Genomic DNA, 12,625 nt, shown 5'->3' on the forward strand with positions numbered 1-12,625 from the left:
ACCAATACTAACACTAACAAATTAAATTAAAGTGGGATTATAATTTGAAATTAAAATTGAAACGAAACATACAATTTAAAAATGAAATTAGTGAATAAAGTCTATTGGCCACTGTGTCTTTAATCTTCGTCTGACTTCTGATTGGAGGTGTAGTCTTGATTCCTCGTTGGGGTGGGCTGACAGATGTTTTAAATAATTTCTTGTTAGTGTGCTGATTTCGTTTCTGTGTTACGGTTGCCTAGGCCGTTGGCATTTCATTGTGTAATTCGTAGTGACTTAAGTTCCATTACTGGATTTATTTATTACTGCGGAAAGCATATTTAAGACCACGCTATTTTGATTTATTAGTTGTGAAAACATAGCTTTGAATTCGTTATTATATACTGTTTGTATTACTTACATGTGTTTCACTTGTTATTTGAGCGCAAGTTGCATGATTTTGGTTGTATAAGTTCGTATTATTATGGACATTATTTACATTTGTTCCACCTGTTGCTTGTGTGTAAGTCGCGTGATTTTGATTGCGAAGTTCAAATTATTCTCTACTAAATTTCTGTTATGTTGCAGTTGATTGTTCGCTGGAGCGTGCGATGATACTCCTCTTGCTCTGTTTCTACTCCTAATTAACTCTTTATATACCATGGATCCTTTGTAATTTGGGGTGTGTGCTCCATTGCAGAGAGCGCATATGGCAGGTGTATCCCCAGGTTTTTATAATCGGTTGACATTTGGTTGCCTCCACATTTGACACAGTGATAAGGTCTTTCGCAGTATGTTTTAGAGTGTCCATACAATTGGCATCTGGTACACTGGACAATATTATGCTTTTTATACGGTGGCTCAATAACTATGTTATTGTTGTATGCGTTGTTTATAAATTAAATTTCATATATTTTTTTATTATTTTGATTAGGTTCTATATCGGCGTAGAGCATCATTAGAGGATCCTTACTTACTCTGCGTTTTATATTTACAATATTGCGTACTAAATGCCTATGTTTTTCTATTTCACTTTTTATTGTATTAGTGGGTACTATATGATGTAGATTACGAATTACAACTATCTATGCTCCCCCCAGGTGCGTCCGACCGTTCGTCGACACTGCTCATAGGCAATATATGCTCTTTTAGCTCTACCATCTAAGTGTGAATACCAAGGTACTTCACCTCGTCAGAAAAATTTAGACTGTAGGAGTTTCATTGGTATTTTCTGTACTATTATTGTTGTCGTTTTTGTTTTCATTTTGTAAAATCTGAAATTTATTGCTGGTTACTACCGTGTCTTCGGTTCCTGATGGTGTCGGAGGAGTAATTTTATGTTTTTTGTTACTATGTTGTATAGTTTGCCATTCGTGGATGTCCGATGACTAAATGTCGCTGATTTCTCCTGAAGATTCTTCAATTTGTAATGTAAGTGTTATCTTAATAGAATCAGAAGCTTTATTTTGAGGTGTGGATAATGTGGGATTTATTATAGAATTGTATTGACAGTTTAAGGAAGATTGTGATAGTACTTGGTTAGTAACATAATATATTGTTGTTGGTGGGTTGTTTAAAATTAATGCCAAATTTGGTTCTAAATTTTGTGTAAAAAGGACATTTGGGCATTCTGGTTGAATTTGCTGTTGCTGATATAGAATATTTATGGGTTGAACATTAACAGTAGCAGTATAAAAAGGAACACATACCGATAAATCTAGTGTAGCACTCATTTTAATTCTTAAAACTAAGGAAATATTTAATATTATTACATTTATAAACAGCTGAAATAAAGATTTAAATTAGAAAACTTAAATTTAAAATAAAGAAGCAATAACGATTTAACAGTTTTACATTTGTAACCGTTTTCGTGTAAGTGGCCTTTGTTGCCGAGCACGTTAATTTTCAATAAAAAAAAATGAATAAAAAAAAAATACAAATTTCAGTCATAAATAGAACAACCAGTCTGTTATACAAACATCAAGATTTTAGAGAATGTCGTATACCTAGTTAGAGTATTTAAAAAAACTGTGAGACGTGTATTTGATCTAAAATATTTAAACCCAACTACAAACTATTAGTGAATAAGGACAACGATGGATTAAAGCCGTGAGTATTAAGAGTGAAACCGATAAGTGTTACAGAATAAAAAATTTATGGGCCAGAGAACTAACTAAAAATAAAAAAAAATAACTGGTTGAAATGTTTTGGTTGGTATGGCTACTACTGGATTTTTATATTTATGTACATTTTTGGTTTAATTGTAACGATCAAAATTAACTTATTATGAACTTAATATTTTTAGCTGTTTACTGCGAAAACGGTAGCCTGACAGGCGATGTTGATGACTGTCACAGATTCTTCATTTGTCAAAATAACAACTGGGTAGGACCTCTCCAATGTCCAAACGATCTCTATTGGAGCGAAAAGAGCAAAGGGTGTGTCAAGATTGAAGATTCTGACTGCCGTAAGTACCCTATTATTAATTGCAATCAATTTTGAGAAAACTGCACTCATACTATAAACATAAAAATATTTAAGTATATATATATATATATATATATATATATATATATATATATATATATATATATATATATATATATATCATCATCAGTGGTGCTACAGCTCTAGTTGAGCCTTGACCTTCCCCAGTCTATTTCGCCAGTCGTTTCTGTTCATCGCCAACCGTTGCCAATTTGCCGCGCCGATTTTCCTTGCGTCCTCGTCCACACCGTCCCTCCATCTCAGTCGTGGTCTGCCTCTACTCCTATTTCCCACTGGGACCGATAATAGAGTTCGTCTGGGTGGGTAATTTTCATTTGCTCTTGACACATGTCCAGCCCATCTAAGCCTACCTATTTTTATGAAGGATATTACATCTCTACCATTTACTATTTTTTTATACTTCTCGTACAATTCGAAATTATATCGCCTTCTCCAAATACCATTCTCACAGAATGCGCCCATTATTCTTCTTAGTATCTTCCTTTCGAAGACGAGCAGAAGATTTGCGTCTGTTTTGGAGATGGTCCATGTTTCTGACCCATATGTCAGCACTGGTAGGATGAGTGTTCTATATTATTTGTTTGGTTTTCTGGCTTAAATTTCTGTTTTTTAGCTGCTTGCTTAGTCCAAAATAACATTTGTTTGCTAGCAGTACCCTCCGTTTTACTTCTTCAGATGTGTCGTTATCGTTTGTTATGAGAGAACCCAAATATGTAAACTTATTTACTACCTCAAAATTATATTGGTCTATACTGAAGTTTTCTTCGGCGTTTCTAGCTCTATCTCTGTTATTTGGAATAGATGCTAACATTTTGGTTTTTTCCTCGTTTATTTTAAGGCTCTAAGTCCTCGTGTAGTACGTGCGATCAAATCCAGATCGTCAGCGTAAGCCATAATCTGCGTTGATTTATTAAAGATTGTTCCCCTACTGTGTAACTCGGCATCTCTTATAGTCTTTTCTAACGCTATATTAAAGAGAAGGCACGCCAGCGCGTCTCCCTGCCTTAACCCTGCATATGTTTCAAACGCTTGTGACATATCGCCTTGTATATATATATATATATATATATATATATATATATATATATATATATTCAATATGTCCGATGAAGTTGGAACCATATGAAAAACTTTTTTATTAGTAATTTTACGAAAAAACTCACAACATCTAAAATACAATACATAAATCTTAAATACAATAATCAGATATATCAAATTTTATCAATAGTGTACGAGGTGTGCCAAAAAATATGAATTTCGCTCAAGAGTAAAGTACCTTTATATTTCCCAAATTACGCTAATTATGCTAAATGCTCTAATTATGCTAAATGAGACCAATCGTTTCGCAAATTCCTCGGCAGCATGTAATAGGTTCTGGTTATCCATATTAAAAGGAAATATCGGTATTAGTAAGTCAGTAACATATCGAGTATACATCATTTATGTTTTTTAAATAACAAACATATAAAATCAGAATTTGGTATTTATTGAAGGTAAACTAAAAGTACGACCAAATACTTGCCATGTCGGGTTAGTATATTGAGGTTTTTTTCCTGGGTTTTCCCTCATAATTTACTATGTAATCAGTAACAGGAAAATTTTAATGTCATCATGGTATGTGGTTGTCTTTTTAAAGACGAATTACATGCTATAATTTTTTCTGACGGATATTCTCAAGTTAAAGTTGAGTTCATGACACCGAATGTGAATCTTACAAGTAAAGTCGTGTCAGGAATGCAACTCAGCAATATTGGCAATATCATTTTAAAGTCGTCTACTTTAAAATGTATAATTTATGTCTAAACTGTCAATATAAATAAGTCAGATAAAATTAAATTATTAGAAGAATTTTTCACCAAGTACCAAAAAAACAAAATTTGTTTAATTTAGTAATGTTTGTATTTTGAGAACGATTTCCTAAGTGGAAATTGAAACGTCAATAAACTAACTTTAACCTTTAATTGTGGCTTATGCTTATTTAAATATTAATTAGCAATTTTGTATTTTAAACACGTCATGTTATAACATAACATTATAACTGAAAATAAATAGATATTTTATTTTATTTTCTTTTCCTTATTCTACTACTGTTTTGACATATCCACCTTGTCGTATAATAGATTTATTAATTCTGTTAGCAAATTCACATAATACATCTCTTATCATTTGTGGAGAAATTTGCTAGTATGTTTTTAAAATTATTCTTTCCAAATGGTTAACATCTTAAAATGGCGCTTTTTTGTAAATATTTTGTTCCAAGTAACTCCATAAAAAATAATCAAGGGGACTTAGGTCAGGAGATCTAGCAGGCCAAAAAGATCAGAATATATGATATATTATGTCTAATGAAAATCCAAATTTTAAGATAAATGCCATACCATACGTCTGTTTTAAATGAATATTGGTCACCAGGTTTAATACTAAAATTTGGATTTTCATCAGACCACCAGTGACAATATTGTGACGAAACCGTCACATTTGACCATCAAATGTAAATGTTGCTTCATCGGAAAAACCCCAAAAAAGGGACTCCTTCTAACTTCCTTTTGACGAAATAGCAAAAATAATTTTTGGTGTAAATGACTTGTAATTTTTTTTTGTCTAAAATGCTTGCTATTGTACTTTTACTTACAGTTTGTTGTATCAATGATTTTGAGCAATGCAATTGAGCAATACATTTATTTTTTATACTTCCAGTGCTTTTAAATTTATTTAGTATATTCGTAACAGTGGGATGATTTATATTATTATTGGGATGTCTATTATTAAAAATAATAGCTGCTTCTCTATGTGTTTTATAATGTTTTCCAACATCAAAACAATTTCAATTATATCTTCTGTACTTACTGTTGCACTATATTTAATAAATACTTTCCAAAAATTTTGTCTAAATACAATTGATGTTTTGAAAGTAAAGTTACTATTAAAAGTTAAAATTGCATTGGTATTGTAGAAAAAAATGTAAATATGTCGAGGCATTAGGCAAGGAAAGAGAGAGGACAGGTAACGTTCATTTAACAAACCTTCGAAACGTGAAACCAGTTTCGATGTGACCGCCATGTTTTGTGACTTTATGTTGCCCATTACTACCTCTCGCAGGGTTACCAGGTTTACTGATTTTTCAGTAGATCTACTAATTTCTACTTCAATTTACAGATTTACTGAAACACCATATCGATCTACCAAAAATATGTAATGATAAAATCATGTTCAGAAAGTGATCATTATGTCAGTGTTCAATTATTAATTAAAAAAAAATCTATTTATTGATATATATCCATTATTCCCAATCTACTTAAGAAATAAAATGTGACCTGGCAACTTTTTTGGTGCCGGTTGGTGCCAATTTAGGCTTTAGTCAATTCCATACGATTACGCGCCTCCTCTCTTTTCTTGTCTAAGGTCGAGGCATTAGTAGAATGAGGGAAAAGTAAATCTCTATTTTTTCTAGTAATAATGTTATGTTATGATATGATAGTTACACTAGTTATGTATGATCCTATTTGTAAAGTAAATGCGCATGCAATAACTACGTGTTTAAATTGCAAAATTGTTAGAAAACATTTAGAAACGATAGGGTTATCATGTGGTTACTGATCGCAAGAGATAAAAATGTTTATTCAATATAAAAAAAATTACTAAAAAATAACAGAACTTATTTTTTTAATGTAAATGTACGTAATAATTGTATACATGACCGTAGTTTACAGTTTTGATCAACTTTTCTTAATAACAATTTTCGATATTGTGAAATATAAAAGCACATACAAGTGGCAGAAAATCAATACGCAAGAAGCAAAGAAACCAAAAGTTGTGTTTTTGTTTAAAAAAAATTCTAATACCAGTTTGAGGCAGGTCACACTAGACAATATTGTTCATCAATAAACTATTGTTTGAGGTAACAACCTTCCATAGAGGTATTAAACCGCCAATGAACAAGCAGAAATGTGTATAAGAAGGAAGAAGAAGAAAAATAATAAACTATTAAGGGGCTAAAAAATAAGTCTCCTGTTAAAAAAAAACACACTTGTCGAAGAGCTTTTAGGGTATAATTTTAATTCAAGAATTAAATTCTGCGAAACCGTTATGGAACGATGTAACACAGATCAGAGTTTCATAGACAAGGTACTTTTTTTGGATAAAGCAGCTTTTATGCTTAACGCTGTGGCTAGAAGGCAAAAGGGGATAACTCTCATTTGGAAGTTTTTCAGTACAGACATTTTTAGTTCATATGGTCTTTTTGTTACCTTATAGACGTAATATTAGTAACGTTTGTATATTTCTAGATCCGACTTACATTCTGTTAGATATATTTAAGTGTTTTTTCTTAAATTAATATCTATGTGTCGTAAGTTATAGTTGAAATGAACATAAAATCATCTTGGTAAAGGGGGTTATGTAGATTTATACCCTTATGCTCGGTAGTAATTTGGTTAACATTATATGTGCACTGTAGTGTTAACTGCAGTTATTTCTACTTACAAAGGGCAACCACAATAAAGCAAAGAAAATATTTTGTTCTGGATATAGCATTGACAGAACAAGAAATAAAACGTAAATTTTTTCAAAAAGTTTATTAAACATGGCGGTTTCTATAACAATCTGATGATACGTTTACAAATTAACAATTGATCAAGATGATACTTAGAAAGAGAATTAAAGGCGCATCCTAAACACAAAATAAAAACATATATTCTATATAATACGAACAGAATAGCTTTCGCAGGAAGAAAAAAAAATTTTGATGAACACAAATATTTTTCGGAAGCTGTTTCTTTAAAATAATAAACTACACAAATATTTGTTTTAGAATATTTTATTAAAAATCGTCATCACTAAAATAATTATCTATGTCTGGATCTGTGTCAGCAGTATTATCCAGATCTTGTGAATTTCGTGGGATATGGGCAAGTCCACGATAACATTCTTTTGCACTCTCATCAACTAACATAATAAGCTCTGAAAGATCGCTTACTTTTTTTTCACTTATTTGTCTTGGCTTATCATACAAATTATCTAAAGTAGTGTTCTTGATATCGATGAGTGTATCTTTTTTTTTTCTTCTAAAATTTATTTCTTGAAATGGCTGATATTCCTGAAGCGATGTTTTAAAATTAATAATGCCAAATTCCTTGGTGTATCTTAGCCATTTCATATTTCTCGAGCAAATTTTAGTCTTATTGTCTCTCTTCTTTCTCTTTATTAACATTCCTTTTAGCAGAAAGCATTTTAGAAGGTGAATTAGCAAAACTCTTAAATAAACAAGAAGCAATTTCGTTGGCACGTAAAACACGGTATTAGTTTGTAAGGAATAGGAAAAACCTGTTGTAAGTCAAATACAAATATTTTTTGACTTTTGCTGTTTATACATTTTAATTTGTCTAATCTCTTTGATTCGTAAGCAGTTTCAAATTCTATATGATGATCTGCTAATAAATTCTCATATTTTTTCCTTGCATCAGCTGTCTTACTGATATTAATATGATTCTGAAAAATATCACAATTGTTACAGGTATCGTTGCTTGGTTTTTTAAACTTTAAGCCTAAACTTGTTTGAGAGTAAACTTTATAAGAAACCGGTTCAGATGTTATGTCCTGGGTATACATTTGATACATCTTAGCTTTTGTTAATTCTGCTACTAGATACTTTTTACTAGTATGTTTTCGTGAGTAGTGAGACTCATAGGCAGGAAATTTTGATATGTGGCTATAGACGAGTTCCATTCTAGATTCGGAAATTTTGTTTTTTGGTTCATGCCTGCCTCTGCTATCAGCCATATTAATACCACAGTTGGATGACATTTTCTTTTTTGTAACAGTTTCTATAAATTTATTACTTTTGTCAAAAATAGCACAAAAACATACCTTGCAGCATGGGATTCTTCCTCCTTGGATTTCTATAAAATATGTAAAACACTTTTCCCTATATTTTTTGAAGGATTATCAGTATCAATTCTGTTAGTAGTAATCTTCTTGTCAGAAATTTGAATTAATGAGGCAATACAACTTACTTTTCTACCGGAGTTGCCCATTCTCCAGTAATTTTGAAACAGAGATAATCTATGTTCACCAAATATTTTTTTTTACACTTTGTTCTACAATCTCGCAGTGACCGTGACTGCCTAGCTTTATTGCGTTTCCTTTATCTGTTTTATATCCTTTACCCGTATTTCGTAAAACCTGTCTATTTTTTCTATTTCCTACTTTTCGTTTCAATATTGTGTGCATTGGTTGGCCATGTTCTTTATTGTTTTGAAAATTTGGTTCATCTGAGCCATTTTTCTCCTGTTCGGTGTCAGAATCACTATGGTGGTCTTCTTGAATGTGATCATAGGCCGGGTCTTTTACGCTGTCTTCTGAGTCAAAATCTTGCTGTATATTTTCTTTTACTAAAAAAAAGTATGGAATGTAGTAATCAATAATCAACAATTATACCACACGTGGAGGAATAATAATTGTTATTTCGAGTTGCCATCGTAGTGAACGTTCCTTGATAAAATTTGCGTGTGCTCTCTTCACAATCTAGACAAGTACTGACAAGAAACTGATACGAATATGATTTGCGTGGGCACCGCATTCTTGCAAAAAGGGATAACTTTGTATATCCTAGCAATACTTTCATATATATTTCTTCTATCACATTCGAGCAAAAGGGGTTATCTTGATTTAATCCCTTTTACTAGCACAAATTTCGAATAATTCTCAAGTTAACATGACTTAAATCGTTTTGCTTCTCAGTTAATTTCATAATGTTAGAAAATATGTGCACATATACCATTTTACTAGTAATTACTATTTTGCTCTCCAGAAGATATCTTGAGTTATATCCTTAAAACAGTCGTAACGATTAAATTGTAGCCAAGTTACCCCTTTTTGATCAATAATAATATTTTAATTAGTAAACTTTCACTTAACTCCCTTTACCAAGATTGTGCAGAATCAAAAATGCTGTCGAATGGTATACATAACACTATTTCGCAAAAAATCGACTTATCCCCTTTTGCCTTCCAGCCACAGAACGGTGAGGTAAACCGCCAGATATATCGATACTAAACAAGTAAAAATCTACATTTGATGAAAAAATATGGGTCACAGCTAAATCAGCTATTTCCAAATCGAGATTAATTGTAGTTTCAACAGTATGACGCTTCCCATACTACGGCATTAAGACTCGAAATTACTTAAATAACGGTTTCCTCAATAGGTGAATGGGTAGATCTATTGAATGGTTACCAAGGTATCCACATTTGACTATCTTAGATTTTTTACAGGGATATTTGAAGAGCAAAAATATTAATACGACCAAATAACGTAGAAGCTGTGAAGAAGCGCACCTGAACGTAATTTTCACAAGTAACTTCTGAGTCATCGAAAACGTTAGGAAAGAACGTTACTGCCGTCTTTCTAATTGCATCATTGCTGAAGTACCTCATTTTAACATTTTTTATAATTTGATGGTATTCTACTAAACATATAAGTTAATTGCATTATTAAACCTTCAATTTTGGTTAATAATGTAGAAATAAATACTTAAATTAGGAGAGCTTTCAAATGAGGTATTCTGTGACCTCGATTTGTATTTAGAAATAAAAAAAAATCCTCGATCACGTCTTTTCGTCAACACTGATGATTAGACTTCGGCAAATATGCAAATAAAAATGTAGAAAATTTGCGCATAAATATGCACGTGTTTACCCGAAAATATGCAAATATTTTACAAAATATGCATACAAATAAATAAAAAAATCGTAAAATAGTAACAATTTTATTTAAAAAAAAAGTGTACATAACTAAATATTTCCTACTATTCATTAAGATTTACATTTATTTTAAGTAACTACATCATTTTTAAGTATGAATAAACTTATTTAGAATTATGGTAACAATAAATGACCAAGTGGTGTTCAAAATTTTCTAACAAAAACTTGTGGCTTCTGTCTGAGTACATATATTTATATATGGAAATACTTCGTTCAACATCAACAGATGTAACGGGAGCATTTTTCAAACTAACCAAAACATTTGGTTCTAAATTAATTGTTTCCGAAATATTTCCAGCTAGAACACTGACTACTTCAGAAAGAATATGGTAACCTTTATTTTTTTCCATAGTAGCTTCAAATTTTTTTAAAATATCTTTTCCAATATTACCTCTAACGTTCCGACAACATGACGCAAATTCTTTTATTAATGCTGTACTTTCGAACAATGACAGTTTTGGTGATTCTAACTGAGTAATTGTTTTGATTTAAACTAAAATAAAACTAAAATTTGATTTTATAAATGAAAGTTCTTGTTGAAGCAAGTTACTCTGAAAAGTTTGTTTAGAATCCAAAAGAGATTGGGAACTTTTATCTGTTAACGTATCAATTATGTTCTTTATTTTAACAAAATGATCTGCATAAAAATTAGCTGCTTCTAACCATGTTCCCCATCGCGTTAAAATAGGTTGTTGTGGAAGAGGAATGTTAGGTAACATTTCTTTATAAAGTTGAATTCTTATAGGAGATTTAAGAAATACTTTTTTGACACTGGATATCATGGTATTTACAAGAGGAAACTTTTTTCGTATTTCCTCTGCAACTCTGTTTAATCCATGCGCTACACAAGTAACATGTATTAAATCTGGAAAAAATATTTTTAAATTTTGTCCTGCTTTCACCATATAAGGAGCAGCATCCGAGAAAATAAGCAGTAATTTATTAGAAGGAATAGTTGTCGGAAGAAAAAAAGTTGCTAATGTTTCTTGTATAAAACGCGAAATTGTTAAAGCATTTGTTTTCTCAAGTTGCTGGCATGAAATAAGATGAGATTTTGGTAAGGTATCTTCTTTAAGAACACCAATCAATAAATGAGCAATATACTTTCCTGAGGAATCAGTGGTTTCGTCTACAGATATGTAAAAATAATTATCTGCAATTTCTTCCTTAATGTTAATTAACACCGACGAGTATAGCCCGTTCACATTATTCCTTCTTAGAGACCGATCACTTGGAACATTAAGTTTGCAATATTTTTTTAGAAACGAACTAAAATATACATTTGCTAATTTTGAAAGCGGTATGTTTGCAGACACTAATGCGCGACACAAGTCTTCATTAAAAGTTTCTTGCTCATCTAATTTTTTTAAAGTAGATTGGAAACATTTAGCTATTGAAGTTTGATGTTTTCCTCCTATTTTTCCTTTTTTTGCAATGTGTGAAGCAGTTCTCACATGTTGGTCTATCTGAAATTTCTTCTCACATGCTATCTATAAATAAAAATAAAAAGCTTATTTTAACCCAACCTTTAAAATATAAAAATATACAAGGTGTTTTTGGTTAATCAAATAACTGGTTTGGAAAAAAAACACTCGCTAAGTGTTTTAAATGCAGTATTAATCCACAAATTAGTTTATGTTACTAACCATTAGTACATCATATAACTTATTTTAAAATTCAACAAAAGTTTTTTTTTGTTAATTCAATTACAATAAAAATAATTGTGTTTTAGAATAGCTGACTTCATAAAAAAAAGTAAAGGTGAAAAATTTTTCTAAATACACACCATTGTATTGTACCATGGACAATTTTTTCTCACTAAAGGAAGCTATTTTTCATTTAAAAACAACCTACGAGTACTAAATTTCAAGTAAATACGTTTATTGGTTTTAAAGTTATTGTTGTTATTAACTAAAAGAATTAAATTTTTTTTAATTTTAACACCCTGTATCTCGAAAAGTAAATAAGTTTGTTCATCTTGTTCAGTTGAAACACCCTGTATGTATGAAATATTAGATATTTAATAGAAAATATTAGATACTTACAATTTTGCCACAGACTGAACAGTAGATTTTTCCCATATCCATAGACAGCTCTTTATAAGGTTTAATCCAAGTTGAAGCACTGGTTGTTTTAGGCATTATAAAATCACAATCTTCCTTTTTGTTACGCACAACGAGTGTTTACGCTTTGAATATCAAAACAAAAATGATTTACAAATCTGAGCATCAAATTAGAAATGTTTAGGTACCTAATTCAATAAACTGGGAGATTTTGGAAAATCCCTAAATTAGGAACAAAACTATTAGCCGTTTACCTGCTGTTAAGATACAATAAATTGTAGATAGATTTGGGGATTAGATCATAAAATGCAAATG

The 12,625-nt window shown here is 30.9% G+C and overlaps 2 protein-coding genes across 3 annotated transcripts in view; one reads left to right on the forward strand and one right to left on the reverse strand.

Moving 5' to 3' along the window:
* The window catches only part of LOC140441766 (neuroligin-4, X-linked-like), a 960,081-nt gene that overhangs the window by 875,755 nt on the left and 71,701 nt on the right, over window positions 1-12,625 (reverse strand). The window lies entirely within an intron of this gene.
* LOC140441764 (peritrophin-44-like) overlaps window positions 1-12,625 on the forward strand; it is a 66,795-nt gene that overhangs the window by 23,041 nt on the left and 31,129 nt on the right. For both annotated transcript variants that reach the window (XM_072532670.1, XM_072532671.1), the window contains exon 7: window positions 2,285-2,446. In XM_072532670.1, the coding sequence (XP_072388771.1) occupies window positions 2,285-2,446 (162 nt within the window). The remainder of the gene's footprint in view (window positions 1-2,284; window positions 2,447-12,625) is intronic.

The sequence above is a fragment of the Diabrotica undecimpunctata genome, chromosome 5 (genome assembly GCF_040954645.1).
Source record: "Diabrotica undecimpunctata isolate CICGRU chromosome 5, icDiaUnde3, whole genome shotgun sequence".
NCBI lineage: Eukaryota > Metazoa > Arthropoda > Insecta > Coleoptera > Chrysomelidae > Diabrotica > Diabrotica undecimpunctata.